The sequence below is a fragment of the Teleopsis dalmanni genome, chromosome 2 (assembly GCF_002237135.1).
Source record: "Teleopsis dalmanni isolate 2A chromosome 2, ASM223713v2, whole genome shotgun sequence".
NCBI classification, from domain to species: domain Eukaryota; kingdom Metazoa; phylum Arthropoda; class Insecta; order Diptera; family Diopsidae; genus Teleopsis; species Teleopsis dalmanni.
The window spans coordinates 162,311,186-162,330,691 of NC_051847.1; the positions used below are offsets into that span (position 1 = coordinate 162,311,186).

General features: G+C 28.1%; 1 protein-coding gene across 1 annotated transcript in view; it reads right to left on the reverse strand.

The window, feature by feature from the left end:
• Positions 1–19,506, reverse strand: part of LOC119676048 (tyrosine kinase receptor Cad96Ca-like) — a 34,265-nt gene that overhangs the window by 9,765 nt on the left and 4,994 nt on the right. The window contains exon 3 of the mRNA XM_038087271.1: positions 1,517–1,656. Coding sequence (XP_037943199.1) covers positions 1,517–1,656 — 140 coding nt within the window. The remainder of the gene's footprint in view (positions 1–1,516; positions 1,657–19,506) is intronic.

Below are 19,506 nucleotides of genomic sequence, written 5' to 3' on the forward strand. Positions count from 1 at the left end.
TCTGTAGTAGTGTACTTGTATAGTACATAACCAGAATCATATAGTAGTTCAAAATTATTTTAAAAGGAAACATTTATGATACAAACGGATGTTATAGAATCAATATAATTGTTAGTTAGACACATAATGTGATACCTGTATATTCAATATACTTAATACATATAGGGATATCCATTTCGTGTTCCTGATTTTGCGGCATTATTTCAGTGACAAAAGTTAAACAGAACTATCATTGAATTAATTACTTGCCTTCTTTAATGTTTACTATTTTATATGGATATGGATCTTGGAATATGTGCAGGTTGTGTGATAGAACCAGCATATAAATGATGAATTTTGGCATTTAATTTTTTTTAATATTAAGGTTTATACTAATGTTTTTAATAAGAAATTTATTTCATAATATTTTTCACTTAGTGGAAATTTCAACAGAAGAAATGGTCACTTTTGGAGTACTAAAAATCCACAAGTAATTGTCAAAACATCATTACTTCTATAAAATATCACTATATTGATATCAGTGATGTATATATATCACTGTGATATATAGTATGGAGTTGCAAGAGGCGTATGTTTGTTTTGAAAACAACAAAGATGTGACACAAATCGTCTATTTTAATTATTATAGTCATTTGATTAACATTTCTTTCCCTAAAATTGATGCAATGAATATGGAAGATACATATCAAGTTCGTTTTGCACTTTTTTTGTGGGACAAAATTCTATATCAGGTATATATAGTAGCATTTCAGTAAATTAACAAAGATCTTAGTGTAGACACTAAGTTCTAGCGTGATGCACTATTGGTTTTTTTTGTGAGGCTACGATATAAAGATATTATGTTTATGAGAACAATCATAAGAGAATCGATGTTTTGAAAATGAATATCCGTTGAGTAATGATAACGCTTTAATCAGTTACGTGCCGATTAATCATCGAAAATTATATCAAAATGATGCAGTACTATAAGACCTACTAAAAAGAACATTTTAATGAGGTATATAATACAAAATAGATATTTATTTTATTTTCCGCTATTATTGCTAATTCAAATTTTTACAAGTTATAATTTTTTTCGAAATATTGGGCAAAATAATTTAGTTTTTACGCAATAATTTGTTAATATTTTTTTATTTTTGAAGTACTAATTTTTCCGGAATATTGGACAAAAGAGTTTCATTTAAACAAAAAAATTGTTAAATTTTTTTTATTTAAATTGAATAAAATAAAAAAATAATCATTTCTAGTTAATTAGAAATGGTTTTTTGCTTGTTTGATAAACTTTTGAATGGAATATTGGATAAAAAAATTCATTATTTAAATATATTTTTTGAAAGCATAATGCTTTTAAATTACTCAATATCAGTTTAGTATTGAATTGTAAATAATTTTTAAATTTCAAAAATAGTTGAAATGTAAAACAATAAATGAATTAATGAAAATCTCATAAAAATCCAATTAACACCTTTCCAACACTTGTTTGACTCTTTTATCATATACGTATACTGATACCCACCTCTCGGCTCTTGAGTTTCGTAAATAAGTTTGTAGTTTGCCGCGATTCACATATTCAATTATCACAAATATTGGATCCTTATCTGTACAACAACCCAGAAATCGTACAACATTTACGTGTGGATCCAGTGATTTCATTACCTGCAACGAAAGCAAAAACAACAAAATTTAAGGAAAAAAACAAAAACAAAAATAAAAATAAATAAATAAAAGTTGAATGGAATCCCATAAATAAAATACACAAATTTGAGTCAACATGTATATTACAGGGAAGTACACGCGTACGAGCGCACAACAAGGCATAATTGTATTTTAGTACATTGTGACCGAAAAGTTTCCGGAAATAAATAAATAAAACGCAAAATTCTTAATCTTCATCAATATTTATTTTATCTCCTTCAAAATATGCTCCATTAGAAGCGATACACAAATGCCAACGTTTCTTCCAATCATAAAAACATTTTTTATAGGCGCTTTCCGGTATGGCTTTGAGTTCCCTCTGCGAATTCTGTTTTACGTCTTCTATGGATTCAAAACGCGTTCCTCTGAGTGGTAATTTGAGGTTGGGAAACAGGAAAAAGTCACACGGTGCAAGATCAGGTGAATACGGTGGCTGTTCGATGGTATTTATTGAATGTTTGGCCTTAAAATCGTTGATAATGTTGAACAAATTGAGGTGAATCGGAACAAGCCGGGCGTTGACACGTCGCATACACAAATTGTCCACCAAAATCAAACGAGCCATCTCACGACCGATGCCTAGCTCTCGTGCTATCTCTCTAACACTCACATGAGGATTTTTGAACACGATTTCCTTTGCCTTTTCAATGTTTTCGTCGGTGGTAGAGGTCGAAGGTCGTCCAGAACGCGGCATGTCTTCGACGGTCGTACGACAGTCCTGAAAGGCTTTGTACCACTCATAAACTTGAGTTTTCGATAAAACTGATTCCCCATAAGCCTTTTGTAGCATTCGCAACGATTCTGCACACGAAATTTCGTTCGAAAAACAAAATTTGATGCAAACTCTTTGTTCAATATTTTTTTCCATTGTTTTTTTCGCAACGCACTACTGAGGTGAACTGGTTTCAACAGCTGCCGTAAACGAACTGTCTGACAGATCGCGCTCATTTTTGGCATAGTAATTAAGGACAGTGCTGCCAAACTACATAAACTTAAAATATCGAAAAATATACAGCGCGCGAATTTTAAATGAGAATTTCCGAAAGCTTTTCGGTCACAATGTATGTAAATATTAAGGATATATGAGAAAGTATCTGTCAGAAACATGCTGCGACTCATACGCCCCGTTTACCTTATTTATGCGAATGTGTGGACTTAAAATGAGGCACACACTTTTCTGTTGAAAATTTTACATAAAATTTTCAATATTAGCACTTGACATTGTGAGGTGCGTGATGGCAGTGTTTGCGTAGGTTGCCAATTCAGAACCAGTCAGCGATTCTAAACATAAATGAATGTATATATCTATGTACATGTATATATATGTATGTATCTACGAATAAGTAAGTTAGTAAGTAAGTAAATATATTTATTTCGTTACGCATATAATACATCTAAGTATTACAGAAGGTGTTGAGGCATTCTGCTTTCATATTTTACGAAACATTATTTTTCCTGCTTCTAAGCAAAAAACAAAAAAAATTAAATTCAAAAAAAAAACACCTCTCAGAAGAGCTCAGCTTTAAAGCGCAGTAGGCCACATGCCAAACACTTGTGCTGTCAGTTAAGTTACTTAGATGAGAATTCCAAAGAAGCAATATTTAAAGATACTTTGATAAGTTAACATTAAACATTACATTAAAGCTAAAAAGTGGAGTCCCATAAATTAAAATAAAAGGCGCAGGCGTTCTTGATGGTTGCTACTTTGACATACGTGAAGTAATAAAATTATGAAAAAAAATAAAATTTAATATAATATTTACACTGTTAAGTGATATTTTCCTTATACATTTAAAACTTTAGCAAAAGTTTAGCAGAAAAAAGTTTTAAAATTTTTTGTTGAAAGATCTGCATAAGATTTGGAGAAGTTTTTAGTTCGTATATTTATGTATAAAATCAATTTTCATAAAGAGTGCTTATATAGTTTCTTTATTTTTATACAGAGTTTTTTAACATGTTTTTGAAATCATTTTGAAAATTAAAAATAATTTTACAGAACTCTGATTTACTAAACATATCTATACATATAAACAGGTAACTTTATAACATCTACTACTACACATATCAATTTTTTTAAAAAGACATAATTAAAAGGGGTTCGAATGGCAACCCTGTTTCGAGTGTTGCTAAAAAAAATAGCTTCTTTGTCATTATAAGAAAGCGTAGCTTTTTCGACAAAACTAATTAAACTTTAATAATACTTAATTTGATACTCAGCGAATATAATAAGGTGTCGATTCGTATGCGGAAATGAATACGCAAATAAACTAGCCAGGAAAGGAGCAACAACACCGATGGTTGGGCCAGAACCTTTCTGTAGATAAGGACACAGTACTCTCCTTTCTCCCATAAAAATTAGACAGAACCTGGTCAAAAAGGTTTACTGGGACAATCTACTAGAATTAACACAATCCACATTATTTATTGGTACCTATAAGAATAGGAGATACTTGGATTTTATGGACTTATCAAAAGAAAAACTTAGAATGAACATAGGAATCTTAATAGGACACTGTAAATTAATATACCACCTCATGAGACTGGATATAAATACGGATGCAAACTGTACATTATGTGTACAACATGCAATGTCTGTGCAATGTCTTCGATTTTAAAATCAATCAAACCTTTATTGAAAATTTGAACGTAATAAGGGTTTTTGGTACTTAAGGAGTGTACATCTCTTACATTCCTACATATTAACTGTCGAAAGAAACAAAGTGTGCTGCTTAGTTTGAAGTTTATTAAAATTCTATACATTCTTTCTTAATGTTTTAAACCTAATTGAAGGGTTCTAGAATTTATGTAACTTTTATGCTATTTGAAAATGTTGATTTGTTGTTTTTTATTTAGGTATTATTCCCCCGTGAACTAAGAAATTAAAATTTGTATTCTTATTATGCTATTTTACCTCTTTTTTTTAATATATAAATTAGTGTTGTTTATATTGTGTGAATGATTTGATTTTCCAACTGTTCAGACAATTCGAATATATGAATATATCATTCAATGTGCGCTTATTCGAATATTGAAATTTCGAATTATATATTCGAACTATATGGATCTTCAATTTTTATGTGCGCATATTCGGATATTGAAACTCGATTTTTGTACTCGAACTATATTTTATACTCGAATATATTTGAATATTAAAATTCGAATTTTGTATTCGAACTATATGGATCTTCATTTTTTATCTGCGTATATATGGATATTAAAACTCCAAATTATATATTCGAACAATATTCAACTTTATCTTTTAAATGTCCTCATTCGGATTTTGAGACTTCGAATATGCATAGTAAATACATGAACCCTAAATGCACTATTAAAAACGCACTTCATTTATTAACTTTTAACAAACTTTCTATGGTATTTCTGGAAATTTGTATAAAATTTTTAATCAAACTAATGTACTTCGCTCTCAGCATAATAAAGGGAAAAAATACAATAAAACAAAATATTTTCAAGCCTATCACATTTCGGTTGCAATAAAAGCATAAATTCAAAAGCCATATTTTTCCAAAGCTAATTTTATATGTGGAAGAAACACCGTCGATGAAGTTGTAAAATTAATCTATTGCACTCTCAAGAATTCAGCTTCCAACTCACAAATTCTGGCTCTCGACTGAACGACAAGTACTGAACTTTTTGTTCTTAAGAACAATTTCATTAAAATTTTATATTTCATATAATGCTTGTCTAGGGAATCGGCAATGTTCTGTGCGAATCCATTGTCTACTTGAACGAATTTGAATTTAGTGGCTGCTCGACGCGGAAGGAAAGTGTAATTTTTTTTATTATTGCAATTTTATTTTCATTTTACATTTTCAAATGATTTTAGGCTTTTGTTATGCGAAATTAACACGATTTTGTATTTACATTTCATACAAAGTGGCTGGCTGGGAGGCATAACAGTTGCGTTGACAGAAGCCAATCAACGCCATCATCGCCATCATCTCCACCTAATCGCAGCGTTCCAAAATCGTGTAAGACGTGTTTTTAAGTGGCTATAAAATTTAAATTTTAGCCCCTCACCTCCGGAGCTTCGGTGAAGAAACTCACAAACATTAAAATTATGTGAATTTGCACATGTTCCTTTATAGTGCGCAACATAGAAGTGGAGTCCTTGAGCATGCATGCATGTGTGTGTGTGTGTGTGTGAATCCTTTCAACAAAATTTTATGATCTTTGCTTTATGAGTATGTGAGTGTGTTTTACTTTATATGCGTGTTAAAATTTGCAAACTGCTTTACGGTATTTGTCGTCATTATTTGCTTTTAAGCATGGAAATACGATTTCGTATTAAAGCCATTCAGGACACTTAAATTTAATTCAAGCACATCGACTTAATGCTCCACACCTCCTTCACTTCTAATTGACACTTGTATTCTCTTTTTTTTTTTATAATAGATAATAAGTTTTCACTAATATCGATCATCTTTTAATCGTGTCATATTATCACATCTCAATATACTTGTATTTTAAAAAAAATTTTTAACTCTACATATAACTTTGCAATAAACTATGATGTTTTCAATAAGATCATTTGATTTTTCATAAAGTATCTTAGAGTATCTTGAGTTCAAGTATAAACAACTTAAAAATAGAAGAATATATGGTTGAATCAAAATACTAAGATCACATTAACAAATATACAAAAATTGTATTTATCAGACATCACAATAGAAAAACTCTATAAACATATCAATCGGCAATGAGATGGAATGATTGATGTAGTATTATCAACATCATATATTTTTGAGCAAGCTAATAGGGCAATAATAAATAATTCACAATAACTTAATACATAATTTTTTAAATTAATTTTAAAAAATATATTTTATTATCACCGATATTGCGAAAAAAACCAATACTCCGAGCAATTTAAATTTTATTAACTCTGTTGTTTCATTTGTTTGAAAGGTACCGTGAAGTAGACCCCCCTAGAAATAATTTTTGAGAATATACTTCTTAACCAAGAATGCTTAATCCAAGTTTCTGATGGTGCATACTAGTCCAACTATGGATTGAAATAATTATTTATCAATCTTGTTTGCATTGGCAACTATCGGCAATATTCGTATATTTATATTTCTTTATTTGTAGAAGGTGTAGTGAAACGATGATCAATTAAATCTAGTAATTGAAATCAAAAATTTTAATATTAAGGGACAATATTTGAAAGCACACAGACCTCATTATAGATGGTGTATAATTTTCTATTAACATAAAGATTAATAATTAGATAAAAACGAAATAGCCAAAAATTTTTGGCTATTGTACCAAAAGTTTTTAGTACAACTTTGGACCTATACCTAAGAATTGTTTAGTCGCTAAGCAAATGCTTAAATTTTGCAAATATTTCATTAAATCGATTACTGTAATATTTAATAAAAATAGTAATAATAATATTGTAATTCAGCTATAGGATATGGAAAAATTAAAACAAAAAAACCAACCAAACAGGTAAATAACGAAACTTAAACATATATAGGTATATATAACACAGAAATAGCTTAATTATGATGACAGTAATGATTAATTAAATCGTGAATCGATGAATGAGTCCAACTAGCTGGCTCGCATTATTTTCTTAACACATTCTCATCTCCAACTAGTTTTTTGGTCGTTCATGTAGATAACTCGATAAAATTTGGTGTGTACAATTTAGATATATAAAAATTAGAATTGTGTTTCGAGATTACTAAAGAGAAGCTTATAAAATATTTTCCTATTTTTTTTGCCTGATGTGGTTGTAAAATAATTTTTATTATTTCATTTAAACAAATTCATTTTACAACTACAATACCAAAAATGACGGAATTATGATAAATGAGGGGTGTATCTTAATTTCTATTTCCTTTTTTCTTCTAAGCATATAACGTAAATATTTTCTTTAACTTTATTCAGACCATAATATCTATTGTTACATGACTAGCTCGCCTACAATTCACTATTTGAAGATATCAATATCAATTGAATCGAAATTACTGGTTCTTATATTGGAGTCGAATACTTAAAAAGTTTTCTCCGTCATTGGATTTTTTTTATATCTCTCATGGTTTCTCTGATGATTTAGACCTAATCAAAAAAAAGATTGTAACATTTGCTTAAATTTGTTAGGCGTGTTCTAATTTACTTCACAAGGTAAAGGAAAGATGTTTAAGACTTTTCGACAATATAGTGATATTGTTTTTGAATATGTAGTCTACTAAAATTTTTAATTAATAAAATTTTTAGTTTTATTACTTTGCATTTTAAATTGTTTCAATAATAATTTTAATTAAGTTAATAACACTATTTTGATCATTAAATACACATACACGAAATTAATGACTAAAATATATACCTAGTCCATAACTGTACTATACTATGACTATAACTATACTATATATACGCTACTATATGTGTACTGCATATACGTAACTATTTGTAATCTCTATACATTATGTCTGTTAGTGATTAAAATTTCAATTATATTATGAAAAATATTACCTACTACTAGGTAAGAAACCTACTATATACGAATATGAGAGATGTGATATAATTCGACTCAATGACTCAATAAATCATATTAATCTTATTTAGCAATAAAGTAAATTTATTGCTAAAATCCAATTCAAAAACAGGACGCGAAACAAACTTAAATCCCTTGAGAAAAATATTATATACAATATAAACGTTTTTATTTATATTTAATTTAAGTTCACTTTAACTTTACTTAAAATCCACACTAGACTAAATAATCCATTAAAATTATTAATTCGAAATATAAAATTAATACATTATGTTATGGGAATTCCCTATGGTAAATATATCAAAAAAATATAATATCATTAAAAAATTAAAATGCATTCAGTTTCAAAGGACTTTTTTCAATGAAGTTTTAAATGAAAAATATTTTAATTAAAAATCCTCATGTCAAAGAAAAAGTTCTATAATGAAAATTGAGAGTAATTATTTTTAATTAAATTAAATTATTTTTAAGGATATTCAAAAGAAATTGCAGTAGTAATGGGAATGTTTGCGGAGCGAGATAAAAACGATTCATTTATGTGTTGGTAAATTAAAATTACGAGTAAAATAAATTAAGCAGAAAAGCGAATTCAACTTCATTTTATTTTGCATTAAATTATGGCATTTATTTGAATTACACATAAAGTATCCTGCGCCGCTATAAATATTTGCAGCGAAATCGGTTTTAGTACTGATGCAGTACTGATGCAGTGGCTCAGAAATGCATTAGTGGCCGTGGTTGCGGTCTTGGTTGGAGCTTTTTAGGGTATTTGTAAGCCAAAGTTTCAATATCCATATTCAGTGGTCTAAGCTAATTAAAAGTATTTTAGAATTCTGTTAAAAGTGTTTGTAAATCGGTCGCAGCTTGCAGATTGCAGATTGCAGGTGGGAAACATATTTTATAAACCAATATTTACTCCAAATTTCATATGCGTGAGTTTATTTAATTATTATTTTGCATATTGGTTAGTTGTTGCTGATATTGCTATTGTCAATGTATTTCAATTATTTTTTGAGGCATAATTGCATTATCAACTACATACAAGCTGTATGAAAATATTGAATTTAAATTACATAATTTACGTAGAGTATACACGACTAAGTCCTGTAATCCTCACTCGATTTAATTAATAAATCCCAATTCGTATTATTCCATTTAAACTATGCATTTTACAACAACTACAATGCAAGTTTAATACGCGCATTGCTATAGCAGCGAAACAATGCATTCATTTTGCACAAGGATCAAGCGAACACAAGCATAAAGGATATTGTTGCACTTCCAGTTGAACTGAGCTCAGTTTAATGAACCATTTGCGTTAATTGATTTCAAATATTTTATGGCACTCAAAAAAATAAAACACAAAATATAAGCGATTTCAGTTCAAAGTACCCATAAATTTATTATAACAAATATTAGTAAAAAATAATATGAAAATAATTGATATCTGATAAATAATTTATTGAGAACGAAAAAAAGATAAAAATTAGTTTCATTGTTTAAGAAGTTCATGTTTTCACAGTCCATAAAAAGCAACTACCGAAAAAGTTGCTGTTGTTGTTGGGAATTGCAAAAGTTTGCGAGAACTCCAGCAACAATTTTATATCTTTTATTTACAATTTTTTAAAATAGTTCTGACCTTGGAATTGTTAAAAACAAATAGCCATAAATTCAACATGGATAAAGTTGTATCAAGTAATACCAAAGGACATATTGAAATTGTTTCCGTGCGCCTGGTTCAGACACACTTGTGCTGCACTTTCACAAAAAAGTTGGAATATGGAATTCACAATGTTGATCTGATCACGGGCACAACTGAATACTGAATACTGAATGCACGTTTTCGTGTGAAACTTTGCAACCTCACTTTAGGGGATTTTGCTCAAGAATATTGGTGTCATCCGAAATGCTTTGTTACGACCAATAATAGAAAAATAAAATACCTTCAACACAATTTGAGCGCTTTGTTCTAGCACTACAACTACTAGTTGTACATACAGCAACCTGGCTAGGGAACTGGAGGACATGTACTATTATGGGTATCTGCATTTGAGCTGAACAAGTATGAAGTCGTGTATGAACAACTTTTTGCTTTGAAGTAAAAACTTTTCAATTGCACAAACTGCAATTTCAAAAGAACGAAACAATATAAAATATAAATTTTAACCTAAACTGCGTATCAGTAGAGAAAGCCAAAGCCATCGCCAAAGCCAAATATTCCATAACTGAAGGAACAAGTTCAACTTCATTGCATGTGAGCAAATTACTCGAAGTGAAGGAATTTTCAAGTTTTTCACTTATTTTAGTTTTCACAAGTAATTAAAGAAAATCTTCGAAATTGGAAGGAATAAACTTTTTCATGAAGTATTTGTGTTTCTTTTTCAAGGATTTCACAAATTTTTCAAGTGTACAGGTAAAAAGTTGTATAGTTTTTATAGCTATTGGAAGCAAAATGCAAAGTAATCACCAAACAAGTTATTTTTGCAGTATAAATAAAGAACAAAAATAGGAGATTTTCTCATATCCTGGTTCATTCTGCTAAATGATTGCACGATGAATGGAGTAGAGGGATAACAATAATAGGTTACTAATACATAATAAGTACATAATAAGTAACCAAAAAAATTATCCTTATTGTTTTAACTTTTTTAACATGACATCATATCGTATTGCTGTATGGAATTAGTCTTTTGTAGAACTTTTTCTCCCATTATTTGGGAATGACATTTGGGATTTAACTAGTCATTTTTATTAAAGTCTTTAAGTTATTTAATATAAAATATGAAAAATGGGCAATTTACGGATTTTGGTAGTCGAGTTAAATTGTTGTAAGTACTCAAAGTTTAGATCCTATCATGAACCCCACTTTTAATGTATAAGTATAGTTGGGATGCAATTGGCTGAAAAGAATAAACTTGTAAGCAACCCAAAGAGATCCGAAGTGTTCTTTAATAACTCACGTTGTGATAATATGAAGATTGAGTATCGTTTAAAAACGATATTGATTTATCGTTTTGCCTTCATTAAGTGTCTCTTTTCTATAAATAAATTTTCTCCTTCACCTTATATATATTTGTCAGATATTATATTATATTTATTATTTGATCACGAAGATATGCCTGGCTTTAAATTATACTTCAGTAAATTCACATGAATAACTTGTTATTAGAATTTGATGCGCGTCTTGTTACAGTGGATCACCCAAGTAGTCATACTAGATACTATTGAGTAAAAAATTTATTTTTTAAACCAATTTAAAGTTCAATATCTAACTAAAAGCATTTTAATTCTCTTTATACTATATAGAAATGAAAAGTAAACCCCTAATTTCTATAAAAAAAGCATTAATTAAAAAATAAATTTCTTTCGAAAGAGAAGAAGACACATAAATTTAAAATTGATGAAACTTATTAAAAGAGTTTTTTTCTTCTTTCAACTAAAATAAATTGCAATTTATATTAAATGTAATAATACATTTGGATATGATGGGAGACGAAAGGGCAGATTAAAATCTTTGTCTTCTGAATCTTTATACCTATAATAGATTTTCATATTCAAATAGTGCAAATAATAAAAATCATTCTGAAAGTAAAATATTTTATATATAAGATTTTGATTTAATAAAAAATATTGATTAATATACTTTAATAAGTAGTGGCAGAGACATATAGTGGCGAAGTGCTTAAATCCAAGCACAGCTAAAGTTCAAAATTGTATCTTATTAACAATTTATGTAGGATCAAATCGCACTTCCAGCTTTGATTTATTTACACAGCTTGTGTTTGTGTGTATTTACTCACACAAGCTTACCTTCCAACTCGTACGTGCGTATTTGCACTTCTGCTGTTAATTAAACACAAATCCGAAAGCACCTCCAGACAACGCAATAGAGTGCGTTCTGCCATTCTGCGTTTCTGCAGGTCTGGAGACGTAATAATAGAAACAACAAAGGTAGGCAAACACTGCCGACTGCCGACTACCAACTACCGACTACCGACTGCCACTGTAATTAACTAAATAAGAAGATTTTGTCGCACATATAATATTTGAATAATTGCCACTAATGAAGAACGTAGAAGCGTTTAAGTAAATAAATTCAGACTTAAAACAATTGCAAAATATTTCATTTGGAAATAATTGCAATTTTATGTGCAATTATTTGCTTTTTGTTTCGTGTGCAAAGGAATTTCTGCAATTATTAAATGCAAGCATAGCAAAGTGCACACACTCGTAAATATTTTATGAAGGAAATTCGAAGTAAATTGCATAAAATTTAAATTAAACTCACATGAATTAACTCTAAGAATTTGACACAAATTCACATATTGTTTTATATATATATATACAATCTTATATTATCCTGCACTCGTAGATTTAGCAAATAATTTAACAAACTCTTAACCACAATTTTATTGATCTTGCAAGATAGACAAATATTGTACTCTATTATATATTAAGTTTTTATTCAATTAAAATTTTAATCTTATATTGATATGCTTATTAAAAATTGTATTGAAATTATTACCTTGAAAATAGTAAAATAATCATATTAACTCTTTTAGTAACGCACATTCATGTCTTGTGGTAAATTATGTTCCTTGCCATTACAGAAACTTATTTCATCTAAATTATGAATTACTAATTGCTATTGGTATTTTACAAATACATAGAACATACTACTTTAAATTAATTTAAGAGTATCACATCAATAAAGTAACTTTCTGAACAGAATACGACGTCACCTTCGGAATAGAACTTATACGTTTACGACATTAAAAATTAATGATCAACCGCACTTAAAAAGGATACAAAAATGGTAAACTTTAGAAATAAATATTTACCTATGCTTCGTACTAAAGGTCTTATAAATTAACTATAAAAATGTAAAAACCTCTAAGGGAAGCAATTCCCTTAACAAATAAGTTGCTATAGTCATCATTATAATTATTTTATTCTAAGCCGTCAAAGATCAGAAAAGCACGTTACTCAAAAAATACCGATAAATTTATATAAACTTAATAAATACCAGAAAATGTAAATTAATAGGTTTTGAGGTTGCTTTATATGTAAACGTCAAACTCATATTTCGTGAAATTCATATAAATCGCGAAATCGGTACGAAAAAATACCCGAAAAATCTGGGCATATCGTTAACATCATACAAATATTTGTTGAGTTCTTTCTGTGCTGTGCTATGATATGCTTTTCCCGTTCTGTTAAGAACAAATCCTGTAGTCTCTTTGAGATTCCCGAGTCTTGCGATAGGTTTACTGACAGGTCGCCGCTGATTAGAAGCTCATGCTAGAAGATTCAATCTTCCTTTTAATTATTCCTGACGCAGTTGTTGTGAGAGCTATGAAAGTACCTTACCTCTTTATTTATTACTGTTCAGTGCAATGCAAGTCCTTTTTTGAGGATCTTGGCCAAATCCAGAACCTCTCTCTGAAAAGCTTCTAAAGCTATGCCAAAGGTTCAATGTAGTTTTCAAACCTCTGAGTTTTTTATACGGTAACACAAATTATCAATAGGCCTATGTAGATCTTTAGAAGCGCAGGCCAACCATAACTTAACTAGTTGTTTTCAAAGACACAAGTTTTAAGGGGACCAATGGGTTAAATTAAAACTTGTGTCTAATAATTGAATCGAAAAGAGAAAATAAGACTTCACATATGTCGCAGAGCGAAATCATTAAAATAATGTTTTATACAGAATGTCATTTTGTCTAGAGCACCGTAGATCTTATAGATCTATTCAAAACAAAATATATGAAAATTTGCTTAGTAACTATTACAAATAAATAAAATGAAATAAAATAAAATAATATAAAATTAAAAATAATATAATAAAACAAAATACCACAAAATAACATATAATAAAATAACATATAATAAAACAAAACAAAAAAAGATAATATTATAACAAAATCAAATTGAATAAAATTAAATTCAATAAAATAAAATTAATTAAAATGAAATAAAATGAAATAAAATAAAATTAAATTAAACAAAATAAAATAAAATAAAATAAAATAAAATAAAGTAAAATAAAATAAAATAAATATAACAAAATGAAATAAAATAAAATAAAATAAAATAAAATATAATAAAATGAAGTAAAATAAAATAAGACATAATAAGATTTAATAAAAAAAAATAAAATGAACTAAATTAAATAAAATAAAATATAATAAAATAAAATAAAATAAAAACAAATAAAATAAAATAATATAAAAAAAATTTAATAAAATTCAATAAAATGAAATAAAATAAAATATAATAAAATGAATTGAAATAAAATAAGACATATTAAAATTTAATAAAATAAAATGAAATGAAACAAAATAAATGTAAATAAAACAAAATAAAGTAAAATAATATAAAATTAGATAACATATGTTAAAATAAGATAAAATAAAAAAAATAAAATAAAATAAAATAAACTAAAATAGAATAAAACAAAATAGAGCAAAATATAATAAAATACAATAACATAAAATGAAATGAAACAAAATAAAATAAAATAAAATAAAACAAAATAAAGAAAAATGAAATAAAAGAAAATAAAATAAATTAAAATAAAATAAAATAACATATATTATAATAAAATGAAGTAAAAAAATATATAAAAATAATATAGAAACAGAACTATGTCTATATTTCTAATGTCTAATATATTTCTAAACTTCTGTTAATAATATACAAATGTGACTAATATAATAATATATTGTACTTTTTTAAAGTTTTTGTTTTTAATAAATTTAATTTCAATTTCATTTTTTTTTTAATTTTATTAACTATTTTAACGATTCAATGATTTCATATCGGTTTTATTGTGCTGCCATGAAACAATTTATTTTGTTTGTAAATAAATTTTCCTCAGGATATTCTCCAACGAATATTTGTGGTATTTGAATTTCGCACATAATTCCGCACTTACGCAACAATAATGAAGAGATGGATAGCAGCGGAGAGGAGAGGAGCGGGGAGGAAACTCTTAGAAAACTTGTCCATTTATTTTAGTTTTTAAAAGTTTCTTAGCAGAGCTCAGCTCAATTCAACTTTTCCAAACAATTTTTCTAACTTGTTAACTTAACGATGAAGGCAAAACTTCATGAGAGAAATTGTTTTCTACTTAAAAGTGCCGAGCCAAAGGAGAAGTGAAATGAAATGAATTGAAATAGAATGAAATAAGATTGTATGCCATACCGCAGGCACAATTCCAAGTCCATAAATATATGAGGATATTCAGAATTTCCATTTTTTCATTTTTTTCCTTCTTGGTTTTGGTTTTATTAACGTCTGACTAATAAAATTATAGCGCCTTTATGAGGCAATTTTTCCAGTGGCAATGCATGAAATATGCTGAAGTGCTGAGTTAACTTGTCCAAAAACACAATTTTTACTGGTGATTTGGTTTATTCGTTTCTATTTTTTTTTTGTTTTTTTGTTGTTTTGGTCATAAATAAGTTTTAATATTTGTTTTATTCTTTTATGTTGGGACAATAAATTCACGTAATTCACGAGGACTCAAAAAAAACTGCGAGGAGTCACAGTTGAAGTCGGAGTTCAGAGTCAGACATTCCGCGTCTTTCATAATAAAACTAGAAATAAGAAACTTCTTGGCGGCCGGCCTTCCGTGGCACTAAAATGCTATTTAAACTGTTGGAATGATAAGTTGCAGATAAGCACAGTTCGTTGCTTTGCATTTCTTCTGCAAAACTCTTAGCGAGAATAAATCATTTAAAATTTTAAATGACATTGCTGCTCCTGCTCCTGCTCCTCTTCCTGCTGCTGCTGCTTGCCACCAACACCAGCCGCAAATGTTGCCATAATGCAGCAAATTCCTCTCAACCTTGTTAGAGAAATTATATTTGCAGGTTGCTCGATGGGCTGGATGCCAAATTGCTATTTTTCGTTATGCCAAAGCGACTAAGCGTTCGTATACGAGTTTTATGTAAGAGTGTATGATGAGTCTGTGTGCCTGGCCTGTCTAGGTCACTGTCTTTCAATATATTAGGGCCAGACAAACTAAAGGTGTTGGAGCGAATGCTTACATTGCTGAATGGACTTGTAGCCATTTGAAGATATATAACATGATAAGACGAAGGGAAGTTTTTCTCTGTCCAGCTGCGGGCGAGTTGTCGCAACATCATGATGAGATGCAAATATATATACAAATATCTATAGTTATAACTGAATACTGTGTGAAGCTATGTACAAGTATGGCATATTATGTGTCTCTATTTTTGTATGTATATATAATTTATGAATGAAATTTACTAAAATTATTATAAATTTAATGCAAGGACTTGACAAAGAAGATATCTGATGCAAAATGCTTTTATTTATAATAAAGTATAATTACTCACGTTGATATTATTAATTTATTAACAAAATTTAAATTAAATTCATAGTAAACTGCATACATTTTGCAATTAAATAACAAAACCAAAACTCATACTTCATTTCTATGTTAACTAAAATAATTTTCCCGGGAGCGAATTTCGCTGAAGTGTTAATTATATTAAATATGCATTGAAAATTAAATTAAATATGGTTTAATGAAACCAGGAAGTGTTCAATTTGAATTCTAAAGAATTTTTTATTTATGAATTTATTTACAGTACAATATATTTATTCAACTAATTTATATATTTTTAATATTTTCAGCAAACAAAATTAGGCGAATTGTTCATGCAAAATATTTTACACTTCATAAAGATTCAAAGGGTGAGTTTTAATGAAACATATTAAATCAAAATTAATTGTTAATTTAGGATTGCATATTAGAATACCACATTTTAAAACTGAAAGGAATATGTATTGATTAATTGCAACATATTTACTCATATCCTCCTAATTGCTTGGTCAGTATTTCTGCATGTGACGGTCGCATTGATTGAACTCAGTTCATCATTGGACTTGATATTTTTGACTGATGTTTTAATTTTGATGAACTGCAAATCCAAGCAAATGCAACATAAACAAAAAATATGCAAAATGATTATGAGTTGTCAAAGCTTTCAGTTATGTGATTTTAATCTCTCTAACGAACCATTTCGCAATTTTCCTATAAAATATTTCAATTTAAAAATACAAAATCTATGCATTTCAAATATTTATATTTGAATCCTTTGAGCAGTTAAAAAATATTTTTAATTGATGTATATGTGCACTATATTTTAATAAATTAAAAATTGTTATTTATGTATTGAATTTTTAATACTAAAATATTGAATGATTTATTAAAAAAATACTGAAGTGAATTGAAAAGATTTTAATAATATTTGTAATTCATTTTTGACACAATTTAATATTTTGATTATAAATAATTTTTGTCAGACACAGTAAAACATATTAAATTTTATTTTAAAGGACTTTTATAACTTTTAACATGTTTTTTAAATATAATTAATTTTTTGTCATTTCTTTTATAATATATATTTAATATATACTTATTTATATTAGTTGTAGAAATGTAAGTACATCAGTTGAAAAAGTATATATTTGTTATGACTATTCCTAACTACCTATATGTCAGATACACAATACAAATGAGCAGTGTACCCAGAAGGAGAAAAAGACGATGAATAAAGTATAGTTGAATATATTTTTGCTTTTAGTAGACTAAAATAAAGCAATATATATACATGTGTTTGTTAAAAACATACTTATTGGATTATGCAATTAAAGAAATCTAAGAATAATAAACACTTTTCGGATTAGCAAACTCATTTTAGCGTCAAAAATAAGAACAAAAAAAAAATATAGCAAATAATAACATCTATGACTATAATATAATAAATATATTGAATTTCACTTATACAAAACATGTCTATAGAATCTTTTGATAACAAAGCTGAAGAATAAACACGAGTATAACTAACCATTCCCCTAAGTATTGATCCATGTCACATTTTAGTAAGTTTCGAGTATCAATCTAGCTATCACGTCTGTGTCTGATTTAAAAGACTCTGCAGGAAGTCCATTCGATCCACTGGCTTTCCCGTTTTTAAATTGATGTTTCTATTTACATTGAGGTGTCTACGTATTAGCGAGTGCTCAACTTTTCTGACATCATATGGGGTGTTCAGAATAAGTTCGAAGTACTGTTTCATAATAAACGTTACATTATCATCGTATTGGCTTACTGTTTGTCATTTTTTTCGAGCTGATTGCTCTTGGTATTTTATAAAGTTCTTCCGTATCCTGAGGTCAGCGGCATTTTTGGGTCTAAATTCTTAAAGATTTCGTTCTTATCTTTTCTTACTTGGTGTTTTATTAAAATTATGTCTCTTATATTAAAATTTTAGCTTAGCCTGGCGACGGCGGCTTGTATAATCTTTTTACATAATCTTTTCTTTAATTTTTTATCTGCTATCAATCAATGTCCAACTCGCCGATGTTAGCCGGTCTTACCCGGTCTTAGCCGGTGTTAGCTATCAAAAAGGCGAATCAACATTTATATAGACATATTCGCTTTAAAAATTTAAAAAAAATTTTTTTAATTTTTTTCACGCATTTCAAAATCAGAGTAGATAACGTAGAAAATAGCAAACAACCAGGGAGACAGAGAGAACAATATTTGCTAGATCAATTTTTTATTGTTAAGCTAACTAAGAAATCCACATTTTATAATATCTTTGATGCTTTACTTCACTTCACTATATTCCAAATACCCTTGCAGTACTAAATATAGATTTCTATAGATTGCAGATAAGGTATAGCCAATTCATCGATTAGGCACATATTCCATGTCATTTAATTAATGAAATTTGATTTCATGCAATTAAAAAAAAACATAGAGAGTTCAGAAAAAAGTAATCAACAAATTCGTGGTAACTTTTATTGGCCAAACAAACTCTTTGTTGACAACAAAAAATTCTTAAAAGAAGGATGTTTTTGGGTTCTCATATAAAGTTTGAAACATACGTGTATGAGCACAGGTATACGTAATCCAACATAAAAACACATGAGTTTTTCATTTGAGTTTTCTCATTAAAAAGTTTCTCACTAATAATTTTTTTCTTAATTATTTTCATTTTATTTCATTTTGTTTTGTGGCTATTCTATATGAAATTTTCTTTTTTTTTGTTTTTGGTTTTTGCCTGGTATAGCAAATGTTTTCGCCATTGTAACCACTTCAACTAACAACTGCTCTCAGACAAGTCCTAAACCTTATAACAACAATATCAACAGCAAAACCAACAACAACAACAATAAGAACAAAAACAACTACAACAACAATTCCAATACTTAACAAATTTAATTTGTGACAATAAAAGTTATGGG